Raw genomic sequence first — 17897 nt, forward strand, 5'->3', positions numbered from 1 at the left:
ATGTGACCGGCAGTGTTGATTACTGTCTGTGATCAGCTGATTGCCTCCAGTCACAAGTCTTCAAAGGCCTGAAACAGTTATATGGCAGTGTTTGTGTGTCTGTGTGAGAGAGAGAATTTTGAGTTGACCACGCAATATCCAAAACTGCATTTTTCAGTGGATAGTAGCTGCTATATGTTCAATGGTTTTTCCCACAACTTTACTTTACTGAGCCATGCGCTCATGACTGTGGAAACACAGAGCCCAGTGTTTTCTCTGAGATCATACTGTTTTAACTGATAGAGGAAAGAAGTATCAGTAACTCTCCTGTCATCTGTCTTTTTAAAAAAGGTTTTAGTTGAAGTAGAGAAAACGTCAGTCAAATAGGATCTCCTATTGCCTCATCTTTATTCCAGCCTGCTTGGAAAACTAGATGGAGAAATTTGTCACAATGTGATCCTCAAATAAGACATTTCAGATAATTAGAGCAGTAGAAAGATGTAGTTTTCATATTGACCCATGCATTTTCAGTGTACAGTACAAAAAAAGAATGGTATTTTGAGTTGAAATAATCTAATTATTCTATTTTCTTTTGTTTTTCAGTGTGCTCGGGTGTGGATTCCAGATGCAGAGGAGGTGTGGAAGTCTGCTGAGCTCACCAAGGACTACAAAAATGGCGACGCCTCCCTGCAGCTCATGCTGGAGGATGGAACGGTGAGGATGAATGGAAGAGTGGGGATGGGGGAGGAATCTCACTCTCCCTCTTTGTTATTTTCTCCTCTCAGCTCTTTTTGTTGCTTTCTCTGTCACGCTCTCTCGGCCTCAAAGACGCTTGAAAGCACAGCGTCTCATTAGCTGCTATTGGTTTTACCATTAGCACTCTACACAGATGAGACCGGGTTGCAAAGATGCCCCAAGGAGCATTTTAAATGTATAGCAGCGTATTTAATTCCTCAGCTCTGAATACAAACAGCTACAAGCACATATTTCTTACCTCTAGCAATTGTTAACAAGCACTCCTCTTAATGAATGCGTGCTCGTAGCAAAACCATTTGTCATATTGCCCCTAGTGATTTAATATTCATGTGATCATATGTAAGTGTAACCACTACCATCAAAGAGGTTTTGTTTTGTTTCTATATGTTTGGCTGGCTGTTTAATGTCTCTAAAACTTTTTAACAGTTTTCTGTGAAATTTGTTGAAAATCGAGGCCGTTAGCCAAGTGAACATGTGACAGATTTCTGTTTTTTTTTTTGGCCTGTTTTTTTAAGGAGTTAAGCTTATTTTGTGTAGTTTAATATCACAAACCATGTCTCCATTAGCTTTGCAGGGCCACAACGGCAGTGATTTTCAACATCGTCCAATCTCTCAAAGAGGACAAGCACAAATTCCCTCAAGCCCCCTAAGAAATGAATTATTTGGATGCTCAATAAGGCAATTCTTTTTTTCTTTTTTTCTTTTTTTTTTTTTTTTTTTTTTTTTTTTTACAGTTTTCAAGGAAACACTGCACCATATTTGTGGATTTTGATGCTGATCTAGATCTGATCAGATTAAAGATGCTATTTTAGATTGTGCAGCCCTGTGATGCATGAGTTCACGTGGGTTAGATGGATGTTCATCAAGAATAATCAAAGAATCATCAAAATAACACACTGAATTAGTCAATCAAATAATTAGATTATCTAATTAATTCCTGATGCTAAGAGACTCCATGTTGCAGAATCAATTATGTTTTTCAAACAAGCATCGGGCAGAGAACGAGATGCATTTAATAGGGGAATAAAAAGTGTAAAATGTGAGAATGTAAATGCGCATGAAGCATGGGATGCAGACAACAAAACTGAAAACATGACTGATACAAGCACAGCTTTTAACAACCGATCATTTTGCTCTGAAGCTGTGGCAAATCGGTAGTCTGTCTCATGACATTTCTGAGAACATATGAAATACTGTATACATACTTTTAGTGGGTGCGGACATCTGTTATTGATTATTTAAATGGTGGTCTCTCCACTGTTAGTCAGCCACAGACAGCCAGACCTGGGAAACTGCAACAGCTAAACGTGTGAAGGAGTTTACAGATCCTCAACCAGGAGAAAGATGGAATTTATCACACGACTTGACTTGACTTAATGTATGAGGAAGAAACGTCATATATTGGATCGGATGTTAGCAGTAGAAAAGAGCATGTTTCGCTCTCATTATTGGGTAAGTATAAACACAGAATGTAGTTTGTTGGCACTGTAAGGCTGACTGTTGCTTGTTTTGAAAAACTCAACACATTATTGTAGTATTGTATTTATTTAGCCATAGAAGATACATGCATCTTATTGGCTGGCAGGTGTCTGTAAAAATAATGTATCAGGATGCCTCAAAGATATTTTAATGTCAGCCATCTGACTGAATTTCAGATGAGTTCCTATATTTGATTATGATTGGGGGAAGATACAGGCACAAATCATGATCCTCTGCTGCTGGGTGAAGGTGTCATGTTAATTTGTACAATGTAAAGTAATTTGTACACTGATCCACCACCTTTATATTGAGTGTCACACTTGTATCTCTCCTGTATTGCTCTTTTTTCCTGATAGAACATTGAGCACAAGCTGGACCCCAAGACGAAGAACCTGCCTTACCTGCGAAACCCAGACATCCTGGTTGGCGAGAATGACCTCACAGCGCTCAGCTACCTCCACGAGCCGGCCGTGCTGCACAACCTGAAAGTCCGCTTCATCGACTCTAAGCTCATCTACACTTACTGTGGTAGGAAGGAACTCGAGCCATCTAATGAAGCCCTGTTGTATGTTTTCTGTTCTTAGAGTGAAATCCTAGTGCAAAGAAAAAAAAGTGACACAGCATTGAGAGTTAATCACAGTCCTTTTCCCCTGCATATACATGTATGCTATGTGATTTTGATTTTGACTGATAAGTAGAAAGTTAAATACTTCCTACAGCATGCCTATCAGCTGTGTAATGTAGAATAGATGGTTTTATACTTCATTAGTTAAGCACTGCCTTGACGTCTGTGACCTTCAATAATCTTCATTGTATCTATGCTGTAAGTCAAGCATTGTTTATTATCTCAAGTCAACAAGGGTATGCTATGCTTATCAAGTACATTTACACACACTTGCACACACAGGCTTGTCCATTATTAGCTGCAAACTGTAGACATTCACTTGCATTGTATGGTAAGGTATCATTTGTAGCAAATTCAAGACGTAGTCACCATTTGCGTTGTTTTAAAATTTTGTTTTTGCTGCAAATATTAAATTAGAAAGATGTCTCGCAGTACATTTGAGCCATATAAACATATAATCAAATCAGCTTTTTTGAGTTTAACAAGGTTTTACTATTTATGTCAACTGAGCATGATCTGGTTTTCTTCCCTGCTCATGTTGCTGTTGTTTGTTTTAAAAAGGCCCCTTGCATTCTGACAATGAACAACAGATAATGAAAATTATACAGTATGTATTATACTTGAATTATAATACCTACCCTCTCCGTCTGCAAAAGAAGCATAACAGGGTGATACCTGTTTAATACAGCCCAGTTCAACTGCAGGTGAGCTCACACCTGTTGTCTGTGTCATAGGAATCGTTCTGGTGGCCATCAACCCATATGAGACGCTGCCAATCTACGGGTCAGACATCATCAATGCCTACAGCGGTCAGAACATGGGAGACATGGACCCACATATTTTTGCTGTGGCAGAGGAGGCTTACAAACAGATGGCCAGGTTTGTGTGTGTGTGCATGTGTTACCTGAGTAGCTCTCGTTCTAGTCTCGTTGTTGCTCAGCCCCCTCTCTCCCTCCAGGGTTTGTAGGTCAAAGCTGTGACAGAAATAGCCTTATGGTGGTCTCACTGTCTCTCTCTCTCCTTCTCACTCTTTTAAACACACACACACACACACACACACACACATTTGAACACTGGTTTTCTCTGGTTGTAGAAGCCCACCAGTAGATCTTAGTGGCCCCTCTCTGGGAGTTTATGTCGTCAACACACTACTATATATACTACTATATACTAAGATTAATCAGCACTCAGATCTCTCTCCCTCCTTCCTTTATTAATGCAGTGTTAGTTGAAACCCCTCAGCAAACAATTAATAATACTCATTCTCTATATCAGGGTCTTATTTTCATATTAATCCTACAATTTGACAATAATGAAGCACATAACATAATATTTTAAAGTAATATGCAATAAATAATATTTTCTATACTGATATGAATCATTTAAATTAATAGTGTGTTCGTGCACGTACACTGACACAGTCGGATACAGAAACTGTTGATGCGTGGTATATACAGATGTGGCTGAAAGTGTTGGTACCCTTCAACACAATTTTCTATTAAATAAGTTGAAACTGACAAAAGTAGTTGAAATCCACTATTCTCTATTCAATATTTAACAGAACAGACACTTAGCTTTTCATTTTTGATGTAATAAATTATTTTTAAATAATAACACAAATGAAAATTGCATGGAAAAATATTGGGACCGTCAGCTGTTCTGTAGCAAATCCTTTTGAGGTAATCACTGCAATCAGACTGTTTTTGTTGCTCGCTATGAAGCTCCTCAACTGGTAGTTTATCCCACCCTTCTTTAGCACCCTGCTCCAGTTCTCTTAGGTGTGATGGGTGCCTTTGTCCAGCTGAGAGTTTCAGTTCTTTCTGTAGATCTTCAGTTGGATTAAGATCTTCAGAACGGTCCAATGTTTTCCTCTGACCCATTCTTGGGTGTTTTTCATTGTATGATTCGGGTCATTATCCTGTTGAAGGAGCTGTGACCTGCGACTGAGACGGATATCTCTGACACTGGGCAGTGCGTTTTGCTTCAGACTGCTGTGATAATCTTCTGATTTCACTGTGCCCTGCACAGATTCATGGCACCCTGTATCAGACGCTGCATCACAACCCCATAAAATAATTCCATGTTTTACAGTGGGGGTGGTGTTCGTTTCTTTTAAAGTTTCTTTTTCTTTTGTGAACACAGAACTGATGTGACTTAACAAAAAGCTCTCATTTTGTTTAATCTACTTAAAGGACAACTTCCCTGAAGCATTGTGGCTTGTCAACATGCATTTTTAGCAAAGTTTAGTCAGGCTTTTTTATGTTTGTCTTTTCTAAAGTGGAAGCTTCCTGAGTTTTCCTCCATAGAGTCCACTTTAATTCAGAAAGAAACCTATGATGTGACCAGTAGTTGGATCGCAACCGAGCCAGCTTCCCTTCCAACAGCTGGGAGTTTATTCCAAAGAAAGGTGGCACGGTAGGAGGAGGCAGCATGAGGATTTTGTCTCAGTTCTGGGATTAATGAGGAGGTTTTGCTGAGATATTAAAACACACAGAGGAACAACAGGGGTTATAAGGTGTGTTCACACCTGCTCTGCCTATAGGCACTGAAAATGTTTGTCGATGATGGCATCTGACATGTTCTCTCTGCCCAGGGCTTAACCCTGGCATTGTTTGTGTCACACTTTTTAAACTATAGAAGATTGGTGCATATACTGTACACAAGAGTAATCCTTAACCTTAGCCCTAGTTTGATTTAACCCTGATATAAATGAGTGATGCAAAGCCACAAAACCTTGCACCTAACAAAAACTGGTGATCACCTTCCTCACAGCCTCAATTCAGTATATCCTATGGTCAAAACTGGTTCTCAGCTCTTCAGTAATACATGATATACACAGTCTTATTATGTTTCTTTTTCAACATGTCAGGGACGAGAGGAACCAGTCGATCATTGTGAGCGGGGAGTCCGGAGCAGGAAAGACGGTATCAGCCAAATACGCCATGAGATACTTTGCTACGGTCAGCGGCTCCGCCAGCGAGGCCAATGTGGAGGAGAAAGTCTTGGCTTCCAACCCCATCATGGAGGTGAGGACTCGATGCTGACCTTGGATTACTTTCTTTTTTTTTCTTTTTTTTCTTTTTTTTTTTTTTTAAAGCTGGTTCCTACTGACACTCAAAGTTTGCCTACTATAGAAATGGAGAACATTTGAAAATATAAAATAATGAACATGTTTTAAACTTTTTGGCAGCATTTCTTTCTATTGTCCTGATTTACAGAGAGGTTTTTGCATTCGCTGAAATCACTGGATGCTAATTTGTACAACCTGTATACTTAAATTACAGGTCAAAACACTTGCAGGAAATGTGTTGTGAGTGTGAAGGACAGCCCCAGACTGCTGTGAATTTGTCATGAAAGTGGAAGACTTGTGTCATTTTTCCTGACAGTTTGTCTATAGATGCTTGTTTCTATTTCCCAATCACTATACAGTAAATTCGCAAGCTTAGTTGTTTTGTGGTTGATTTCCTTTGTGCGTCTTCTCTCATCTGTTCTCCTCATCACTGGCATTTTACTGTCTTCCCATCAATTTCTCTACCACACTCCGTCTTTCTGGCCTCGGGCTGCTCTCTTGCTGTGATATCCTTAAGTGCGTGTGTTTGTGTATTTCTCTCAGCAGAGTCATAGGGATGGGAGGGGCTGGAGAGCTCTCCTGTGCCCATATGCCACTACCCCACTTCCACCCCGCTCCACCTCCTGCCAATATCCCCCACCCTGTCCTTCCTTTTCCACCCACTCTTCGAAAATCACTTGCCTCCTCCCAGCCACTGCTTTCACCTTGAGCCAATCAGAGACGAGCTGACAGAAATGAATAGAAAGCTTTCTTTCGTCGCAGTGATGTCACTTCAGCCTCTAAGCCTGGATGCAGAGTAGACGGTTGCATCAGCCTTTTTGATACTGCAAAACCTGTGTGTGTGTGTGTGTGTGTGTGTGTGTGTGGTTGGTTGATGCAGTCAGAGACTGGAATACCTGCTCTGCTGAAAGACTCCTTGTCTGCAGTGAAACGCTATGTTTGGCCTTAACTCAGCAAGAACTCTCTGTGTTCACACATGATTTAACTCTTTTCAGGCTGGTTGTTTGTGTAGCTGGTGTGTGTGTGTGTGTGTGTGTGTGTGTGTGTGTGTGTGTGTGTGTGTGTCTCTGTGTATGTAGACCCACCCATTTACTGACAATACCTAGTGGGATCATTGATCAATCCTGTATATTGAACTAAGGATGCTGAATGCAGATGATTTGTTTGCTGATGTATAGTATAGTTGCTCAGCAGGAAAGGTCTGTCAACATATCATTGATCCAACTCTGGTGTGTGGAAGGACAGAGAGGCATTAAAACATACTAGTGGTTTGTCAAGTGTGTGGACCAACCACAAATAATCTGTAGCCTATTTCAGGTTGTAACAAACAGCATGAGAGATTTTGATGCGCTAGTTTTAGGATCAGGTGAACATACTGCTTTAGAAAAAAAAATTCTCTGTCACTGCGCACGCTACATATAGTTCAACATTTGGGGAGATAAGCATATTCTTGTAGCTTTGCTGAGAATTGGATGAGAAAATTGATACCACTCACATGTCTATATGGTCTGGGCTGACTCTGTCCAATGGTAATCTTATTAGTTCCAGACAAAAACAGACACAGAATAATGACACATTGCAGTTTTAGCCGGAATATTTCAACGACTTCCTGGCAACAACACGACGTCTGGTCAAGACATAGACTGAATTTTGTTGTTGTTGTTGTAGTTTTTTGTTTACCTTACAGACATGAGAGTGGTATAGATCTTCTCATCTAACTCTTGGAAAGAAAGTGAATATCCTTATTTCCCAAAGATCAAACTATTCCTTAAAGTGGCAAGAGCACAATTAGCACTGAAAACAATTTCACTGTGATGATAGGTATTCTATTTCCTCCTTGTACTTTCTGCTTCACCACAGAACTCAAAAATTACCATTCACTGTGCTTTTGTTTTGATTGATTTTGAGTTTAAACCAAATTGCTTTTGAATAAAAATGTACACCTGCTCTGTCACACTTTTAACACTATCAGGATAAAATGCTGTGTGTTGTCTTTCACTCAGGCTATTGGAAATGCAAAAACCACCAGAAATGACAACAGCAGTCGTTTCGGCAAATACATTGAGATCGGCTTCGACAACCGCTACCGCATCATCGGTGCCAACATGAGAACATATCTGCTGGAAAAATCACGAGTGGTCTTTCAGGTGAGCGCACAAATGCACATTCAAGTTTGCATGAATGCACACACACACACGGCCTGTTTTCTTATACTTGTTTGGATGTTAAACTGACTTACATTCATTCTTTAACTCATTGCAGTCCATTAACCCTGCCACAGGCATCACAGACAAATGAACAAAGTTAACCTTTGTACACTTCTACATCGACACTTGAAGGGACTCGACATATAACACAACATGCCCTATATAAATAGCCCTCACCTACATTCAGCTTCAGTTCACTGAGAGGCCAGTTTTCAGATTGTGGAGTTTGTCAGTCTTTTCAAAGCAGTTAAAGTATCATTGGCTTTATTGTGTCCTTCAGCCACATTACCTGGATTCCTGTTAGTAAATATCCTTCCTGCTGAAGTCTTCTTGTGTATGTTGAACACATTCCTGCAGTGTTATAGGTAAAAGAGAATTTCCTGAAGGGTCTGTTAAGTGTCATTTTGGTTTGTTATTGCATTTGTCACAGCCACTCCTCTACATTAACTTATTTCCTTGACATCTGAGGTGTTCTTGCTATATCAGCCAACAAAGCCTGTCTGTAGTAATGTATTTACAGCATGCACTACAGCTACAATTTAACACATTCAAGGGTTTCCTCACTGTCATGAGAATCATTGTATTGTTGCCAAAATCTCAGACTTATAACTTACTGCCTGATTTGAGCCATTACAACAAAACCATATCCTGTTTATCTGGGAACAGATTCCTGCAGGTTTTTAAACATTACAGCAAAATAACCTCATAATTATAGCAGAATTGGATTTATATTGTGTGTGGTGGTGATGTTCTCATTTGTGTTCACCAGTCCAATGTTTACCTGAAAACTAAGACAACTGACTCCCTCAGTTTTCAGTTCTCTCAAAAATTGTGTTCGTAAGTGAAGTAACACACACACCTTAACACAACTGCAAGCACACACATGATATCACTGTCTGTGTTTTAAAACAGTGTTGGCTTCCAGTGGCTTGTAGAGTTGCTGTACATGCACACATGCATGCAGAAGCACACACAGCAAATAGGTAGCCTTGTGATGTAATATGAAGTGTCAATGTGTCAGCTTGTCAACAAGCAGGCAACATGCTGGACAAGAAACTCCTCGGTTCTCCCAGTGGACCTCTCAGCTACTGTTGCACTATTAGATATAGATAATCAATATGTTCAGTTTGTGATCTTATGATTTAACTTATATAATATGCACTTTTCCTCTGCCTGCCTTGTATACAATAACTACTTCAGTGATTTGCAACAGTTTACTCTACTAGTCCTGCTTGAACTGCTGATGCATCATCTGTAAATTTACTGGAAAATTCTGCACAGGAAAACTGTTGTGACATTTAGGAACGCTGATCACAAGTAGATCCCGAACAACACTGACAAGAAGATGCTTAACAGGACATTCACTCAGCACAGTGGTAGTAGTATAGCTTAACTTATTGATCCCACGATTTAACAATAATGTTAACCCTGCAGTAGTGATACAATAGATAATAACTGAGGATTTCTAAAATCTTCTCTCTTGGGGAGATCATAATTCTTTTTGTTTGCTTCAGGCCCTCACATGTATGAAGAAGTGCAGTCAGCCAGACACATTCTCACACACACATACAGAAGCCACAACAGTGTGTTAACTAACGTCATCAGTAGGACTCATTAAAAACAAAAAAAGAACAGAAGCAGCACACATTAACTGTCAGTCCAGCCCTTTTAAAGCAGAAGAAGTATGCAGCCATAACTTCCTTCTTCACAAAGTAGCAGGAAACAAAATAAACCTGTCCCTTTAACAGTCCATCTGTCACACTAGGCTGCAGCACTGCCACTCCTTCCCTCTTCCCCCACTTAATCTCTTTCTTTTTTTTTAGTATCAGGACGTACTTTACATTTTTACATAATGATTTAATTAATGTGCTTCTTCTGGTCAGATCTTTCTTAAGATTCTGTTTCTCTCTCTTAGCAACCTCCCATAAAGTCAAGAGAATCCAAATTAGGGCACATGTTTAAAAAGCACTTGTCTTTACACAATCCAGTGTCTTGTTTCATCGCTCCTATTTTCTTTCTTATCCTGTCTGTAAAGCTCTGTCTAACTACTTCCTTGAAAAATTCTATATTGATAAAGTTTACTCTGTTTGTTTCTTATAAAACTTTATGGTATCTTTTGTGGGTGTGTTTGCCAGTAGGGTGGTGACTTGAGTTTAAAAAAAAAAAAAAAAAAAAAAAGGATATTTTATTTCTGCACACACATACACACACTCTGCTGTTATGGGCAACACTATTGAGGAATGAGGAAGTTGGTGGAAAGACATGATAACTTTCCTCCTTACATTTTTCACATACTTGGCTCCAGTGCCACCCATTCATAGGTGTGTGTTTGTGTGTGTTTGCATTCTGTGCTTGGGTGTAGTAGCACCAATACAGGACACAGGTAACAGACTTCAAACCTTGAGGCCTTTACATTTTGTTTCCTGCTTTACAGCACCACTACACCATGCCCTTTTTAACATGAGTTATTATTTCCAACTATACTGGCCACTTGCATTATTTAACAATATGATACATCAGGTATTCCATCATGTGTGGAAAACAGGTGGGTCACATATTCATCTGTATGTCTAGGGAATTGTGAGTGTGGTAAAATAAACATGTAACATTCACATCTGACTCAGTAACATCTTTTGACATGCCCTTGAGCGAAGCATTGAATTGCCAACTGCTTCAGTGGAGCTGCCAAATGTTAAACGGTCAAACTGTATAATTCTAAAGAAACATACAGACACTGTCAACTTTCCCTGGATGAATGTGGTAATTACAACGACTGATCACTTTCACTCGTGATGTATTTGAATAAGCTGAGCATGCTACAGGTGTACATGTAGCATTTCACTCATATTATATCCTCTTCATACTTTCTTCTTCCAGGCGGATGAGGAGAGGAATTATCATATCTTCTATCAGCTCTGTGCATCATCCCATCTGCCTGAGTTCAAGAATCTGAAGCTGAGTAAGTCTCGTGCACGTACAGTATGCACACACGCACACAAACATAGACCTGGTAAATTAGGCTGCAGCACCGATGAGTGATCCAAGTCTGTCATGGAAGTCAAGTACAGATCTGTCTGCCTGTCCTACATGGGGGGAAACACTTGTTTGACTTCATAATTATAATATAATCTGAATAAATTTGTAATTTATATATGTTACCAAAATCAGTTGAAATGAAAATAAATATAAACTAAAATTAATATACTGTTCACCATAATGTGACTAATGACTGCAATGGCTCTCCACAGCGGGAAAACTGCCAGAACACTGAAAATCCATCATCCATCAGCTGATTGTTCTCAGCCAGGCAAAAAATAACAATTAAAGTTTAATTGCCATTATTTCCTGATGTATGTATCCCAGCAAGAGCCACATTTAAACTGCAACACCAACTGGAAATGATCCTGCTGTGGGCCCAAGATAGAGCTGGGGTATAAAAAAGTTGCCCCCTTCCCCCCTCCACATCTCCAAAAAAAGATCTTCACTAACCACAGTGAGGTGGCTGAAAAGTGCTGCCATGTATCAGATCAGTTTAGACGCAGCAAACTCATTGACTCAGTGGTTGAACAGGCTCTCATACAGAGCACTCCTACTGTGGCCCTGCACCTGCTCATCCGAGTCATGGGACAAACACACACACAAACGCAGCTGCTGTCTTTTCCTCTCCTGCTGACTTCCTGGCTCGATAAATGGAGTGGTTGTCACAGCCATGTCAGTGCCTCTTGTTGCCGGGCAACAGGCCATGCCTTAATTCAGTGTAAAGCATGCATGAAGACGCTGATTGTGGTGAAGTTGAGCTAACATCATTGTTACACACAGAAGTGTGCTGCTTTAACTTTTTTCTCAGAACCTTGAACCATCTGCAGAGTCTTGATACCGTGTCCGTGTCTGTGTGACAGTGTCTCAGAGTGAAACTAGGCTGCTCTCTGAATTACCTTTTCTGTAAGTGAGTTAGCCTGTGAGAATGTGATTTCTCAAACATGAGTGTGTGTCCTCGTGGAGCTATTGTTCTGATAGAGAACATTCCCACCCAATTTAAAGTAAGTGATAATGAACAATGAGACTTCCCACTACAAGAAAATAACTTTCCTATATTGTGAAAAGCAGAGCTTTGCTCTTTAATCCGGGGCCACTTAGAAAAACCGTTGACATCTGACTTTGAACATTGTTTTGTGATTCTCCTGTTCCCCTCAGCAGTACCAAACAAATCAGGATTGTTGCTATGGCTACTTGCAAGGCAATCATAATCACAGACTGAGAATGTTATTAAATCATTGTTGCTAAAATGTCCCAATTTATGATTTTAACATATTTTAAAGCATGTCAGCATGTTTTCTAATTTATTTATTTACTTTTCCCGTCTCTACATTCAGGCAGTGCAAGCAACTTCCTGTACACAAGGCAGGGCCGCAGCCCCGTTATCGACGGTGTGGACGACACCAAGGAGCTCTGCACCACTCGCAATGCCTTCACATTGCTCGGTAACACACACACACATACTGTATGTAAAAATATAGACACATACAGATCTGTGTGGAAGCTGGAGGAATTTGTAACCTGTGCATGTCAGTGAGAACTCATCTGGCCGCTGTGTTTACTTAACTGGTAACTGTATTCTTTAACTATAAAATAAATTAAAAAAGTACCAGGCAAGAAACTTTAGGATGAACATGGGGATCATTTTAGGATATTAACAAAGGTTTAAGGATGGACATTGTATACTGGGGTTAAGATTGGGATTGCAACAGTGAATGTAAGTCACGCAGATATTCAGAGTGTCAGTGTAACCTGAGTGTGTATCTGTGTTTGTGTGTGTTTGTCCTCTGCAGGCATTAATGAGTCCTATCAGATGGGGTTGTTCCAGGTTTTGGCTGCTATTCTTCATCTGGGAAACGTGGAAATAAAGGACAGAGATTCAGACAGCAGCCTCATTCCTGTGAGGATAATATTTATAATTCAATACTGACTTTTAGTGGGACTTGTGTCAACCAGTTGCATAATATATGCAATTTACTATGGATGGATGGATCTATGGTTATGTGAATTTTAGTTTGAGTTTTTATTTGAATAAAATTCCCTGTCTTGTCTTTTTCTGATCTTGTGTTCCAAGTCCCATTTTTGTTCAGTTTGGGACAAAAGAATGTTCTCCGTCCCATTTCACACACCATAACAAACATATATACAGAAATCAAATTGTGTTCACATATGGTCTCGAGAAGTGTTGCATTCATTTCCAATCTGTTCCTTTTTGTCATAAACAGCACTCGGTTTAAATGTTAACATGATCCAAGGCAACACTTTTGCTTTCAAAAGCTTGACACAGGAAAGACATAATATTAAAATCTCTGTGATCAAAAGTCTTAAATTAGAAATTTGCATTAATATGATGGCCTTTAATATTTGAGGCAGTCTAAAAACAATTACGTCATAGATTACTATTATATTAATTATGAATGTGTTAGTTGATGTATAAAAAGACATCATGCACCTATTTACATTTACAACATTACCATAGTCACTGTGGAGATGTATGAGTTATAGATAGAGCGCATCTTTAAGGAGTGTCTAGATATAACAATGAGAGATCCAAGAGGATCATCTGAAGAAGTAATAAGTCAGTGCTATAATTTTTTGCTGAAACATTTATTTATTTATTTATTTATAGCATCAACCTTATTGTAATGACAACTCTCCTCTTTTTCTTTAGCCCAACAATCGGCACCTGATGGCATTCTGTGAGCTGGTAGGCGTGACCTACCAGGACATGTCTCAGTGGCTGTGCCACAGGAAGCTGAAGACGGCCACAGAGACGTATATCAAACCCCTCCCTCGTCTGCAGGCCACCAACGCCCGTGACGCGCTGTCCAAACATATCTACGCCAAGCTTTTCAACTGGATAGTAGAGCACGTCAACAAGGCTCTGATCACCAATGTCAAACAGCACTCTTTCATCGGGGTCCTCGACATCTATGGGTACGTTTGTGCATTTGCTTGTCTGTGTGGGATCAGTTTCAGAGGAGTAACAAAGAGGGATAACAAACCAATATGAGCTTTTCCCCTTCATTAGTCAGATTTGTCCTAATTTGTTAATAGACATTATAGTGCACACCATTTGTTAGATCTAGTAGTGAAGAACATTTCACTGACTGTCTGACCAATTAACTGCAGTCGACCACTGGAAATGATTTCAGGAAATATGTGAAACAAAGTCAACAGAAATAATTTGCACAAGCATGAATTTGATGAATGAACAGACCAACAGTTATTCAGCTGCTTAACTCCACTGTTCTTCCCTACAAGGTTTGAGACATTTGAGATCAACAGCTTTGAACAGTTCTGTATCAACTACGCTAATGAGAAACTCCAGCAGCAATTCAACATGGTGAGCAGCATGTGTTTTACTCGTAGGATCGCTAATTATATTCACACACATTGTTGATTTAATGCAAGTACGCAGCTTAACCCTCAACTCTGTGTGTGTGTGTGTGTGTGTGTGTGTGTGTGTGTCTGTGTGTGTGTGTGTGTCTGTATGTGTCTGTGTGTGTCTCTGTCTCTTTTTGTGCACAGCATGTGTTCAAGCTGGAGCAGGAAGAGTACATGAAGGAGCAGATCCCCTGGACTCTGATTGACTTCTACGACAATCAGCCCTGCATCAACCTCATAGAAGCCAAGATGGGAATTCTGGACCTGTTGGACGAGGAGTGCAAAGTACTTTTGATTCAGTCCGATAAATTATATTTAACACTTCAGATGCAGAGAGCATTGTTTCCAACACACCACAGTTGCCTTTTATTTGATGCAGTTTACTGTTTCGACCTTTTATGAGCTCTGTCCAAAAGAAAAGCGTTTTGTAGTTAATCTGTTTTTACATGATTGGTACAAAATTTAAAAGAATAAATACAATGTAAGACTTGATGACTCATGAGTTCTGATAGTGGGTCAAACAGGAAAAGTAGACTCCATGCTGCACATTGAGAAGAGGCTTGTGGGTTGAGAATATTTTTTCTGCTAATATCCACGTTCTGCTTCACATTTTACACACACCAGATCAGACCAGAGACTCCGACACCTACATGTATATTTCACATCAGAGTTCACCTGCAGGAAGGAAACCCAGAGTGAAACAATGACCACAAGTTTCAACAACTGCAAGACAGTTTCTCTTCTTCCTTTTTGTCCAGTTTACACAGAGAAACTGAATGCTTCTATTCATGCTCATTAGATATTGAGCACTTTCAGCTGTAATTCGGATAATAAATCAGTTTACAGTCTGATTGTATGTTTCTTTGTTTGTTTGTAAAACTTTAGTTTAAGTTGAATGTATTTAAAATAGCACACTTATGATTGTGGTAGCAGTCACATTAAACATGTCAGCCTCAGTGTAGAGTGCATACTGCTCATATCTGTAGCATCTAAACTTTCATAGCTCAGCCAGATCACTAACAATGCTAACTAATCTCTCTGTGGCTCGTAACCTCTACAAGGTCATTTTATAGGCTGTTGACATTTTTGCAGGGACATGCACTTGCTGGCAAGGAAATATCAGAAAACATTTCTGTATGAGTTGAGTGACAAGACAAATAGCAACACCTCTACAATTTAATGAAATGCAATCTAATAACTCTACAATGAATATAGTCTGACCTAACATTAAGTTTTGTTGTAGAGGGATTTGTCTTTCACTGGTCATTCAGTGTAATTATGAGCAGAGTGGTTTGTACTCCACATGTTTCCCTGATTGCTTCCTCAGTGTCTCTTCCCTCTGTTTGCCAGATGCCCAAAGGTTCAGATGATTCTTGGGCTCAGAAACTGTACAACACCCATCTGAAGACCTGCTCCCTCTTCGAGAAGCCACGCATGTCCAACCGCGCCTTCATCATCCAACATTTTGCTGACAAGGTGGGACTGAATGACATTGTTTGTTTCATGTTGTGCATAGTGTTAATCATAGCACATGGATTCAAATCATTCATTCATTTGGAAATCAAGTTTCGTTTCTTACTCAGCCAGAAAAGTAACGTGAAGGCAGGTGTTGGTTTGAAGGATTAGTGCACTGTGTTAGCATTTGCCTTTTCAGCTGCATGGACAACATTTAGGAACAGATTGGCTGCAGTGGCTACTGCAGTGCTGGTGTGTGATATTTTTAGGATGGCTGGAGGACAGTTGACTTATTCCATTGTTATCACTGTTTTCATGCAAAAAGGCACTTCTGCAATGAAGTGTTTAGAGTGTCTTTGTGTGTGCTGATGTAATTCACTTTAGTATAATACATCTCATATCTTGTAATGAGGTAAGTGTTATTTTTCATGTCTGTTTTTAGATCCTCACTATAAGGTTACACATAAATGGGTCAAGGACAAATGTAGGATTTCCCAAGAGGTCTCCTGATATTAAAACGAGATCCCTCGGAAACATTTCTGACCAAACATTTGCAATGATTGATCATCGTGTATTAAAAGAAACTTGCATCAAGGACTAGGGCTGTATATAACCTAAAGTGCAGACCTGACTGTTTGCTGTCACTGGTCACCTCAATTTGACTTAAAACCAAGAGATGAAAAAATAATTTAAACATGAGTTATATCTTCAATTATAATTTAAAATATTGAGGGTTAGTCTGCTGAATACAGACCCTGCATGTTTGTGCCCCTCTGAGGAAAATCTACAAAAATAAAAAAATCACAACACCTTGCCAGTCATGTGGAAATAATTTAAGGTTGGCATTTTCAGAAGAAGAGTTTCAGTAAAAAACAAAAAGTTTACAAGAATATTTTGAAGTTGTAACACAAGCTGTGCTCTGTTGTTGTTGTTGTTGTTGTTTTTGAACAGGTCGAGTATCAGTGTGAAGGTTTCCTGGAGAAGAACAAGGACACTGTGAATGAAGAACAGATCAATGTGCTGAAGGCCAGCAAGGTGAGACGCACACACACAAACACAGACATCTACTTCACATGACAGTGTATACAGTAATTCAAAAGCATATCCTGCAAAGGCAGCAGAGAGGAGTCCTGTAAAACACGTGTCTGTGTATCTTCAAAAGAAGCTTGAGGCTTTGGCACCTCGTCTCGTGAGGAAGAATAAACTATTGTCTACTGACTGTCTGAAGGCTTAGGGAAGTGGCGCCCCCCACTGGCCACATGGAGATAATGTTGGCCCCAGCAATGAAAACAAATGATGGATGATGAGATTTACTGTCAGTGAGGTCTATGTTTTGTTTACAGATAACAGACAAAGCTGAACATACACACACACAGTTCAGTGATTTTTCACATCAGATTCATGCTAGTTGTGTCAAAGTGGGACTTTACCACAAAGTTTTAAAAGATACCATAACCTCTTTTCAATTAATCAATCAATAATTTGTAAAGAGTACATACATCGCAGGGATCATTTTTGGGACCAAAATGAAATGGAACTGAAACACTTTATATGAGACTCTACATGAGGATCCAGTCTCTCTACACACTACTCACTCCACGTGCTATTGAGCCTGTATAAGTCAGATCACATCTGAGGTAACATCACGTGTGTGTGTGTGTGTGTGTGTGTGTGTGTGTGTGTGTGCGCGCGCACACGCGGGAGTGGGTGTGTGTGTGTGTGCATTTTGGTTCAGGATCAGTGGGTAAAACCCTGTCAGGTCAAAAGGGGCCAAAGCCTTTAAATCCTTGCTGATGTTTTGGTTGCACACACACACACACACACACGTACACATACATACATACATACGCACACATACATACACACAGAGGCTATGATGCAGTATGTTTGTCCAAAATGCTCA

The 17897-nt window shown here is 39.7% G+C and overlaps 1 protein-coding gene across 4 annotated transcripts in view; it reads left to right on the forward strand.

Moving 5' to 3' along the window:
- myo5aa (myosin VAa) overlaps positions 1-17897 on the forward strand; it is a 53099-nt gene that overhangs the window by 12259 nt on the left and 22943 nt on the right. For all 4 annotated transcript variants that reach the window (XM_087175531.1, XM_087175533.1, XM_087175530.1 and 1 more), the window contains exons 2-14: positions 583-693; positions 2571-2742; positions 3574-3718; positions 5709-5865; positions 7913-8056; positions 10994-11075; positions 12490-12597; positions 12946-13052; positions 13824-14089; positions 14417-14498; positions 14684-14824; positions 15890-16015; positions 16946-17029. In XM_087175531.1, coding sequence (XP_087031657.1) covers positions 583-693; positions 2571-2742; positions 3574-3718; positions 5709-5865; positions 7913-8056; positions 10994-11075; positions 12490-12597; positions 12946-13052; positions 13824-14089; positions 14417-14498; positions 14684-14824; positions 15890-16015; positions 16946-17029 — 1725 coding nt within the window. The remainder of the gene's footprint in view (positions 1-582; positions 694-2570; positions 2743-3573; positions 3719-5708; positions 5866-7912; positions 8057-10993; positions 11076-12489; positions 12598-12945; positions 13053-13823; positions 14090-14416; positions 14499-14683; positions 14825-15889; positions 16016-16945; positions 17030-17897) is intronic.

Source organism: Seriola lalandi, unplaced genomic scaffold, assembly GCF_002814215.2.
Source record: "Seriola lalandi dorsalis isolate HSWRI2012SDOR001 ecotype SW California unplaced genomic scaffold, Sedor1 jcf7180002054474, whole genome shotgun sequence".
Taxonomy (NCBI): Eukaryota; Metazoa; Chordata; class Actinopteri; order Carangiformes; family Carangidae; genus Seriola; species Seriola lalandi.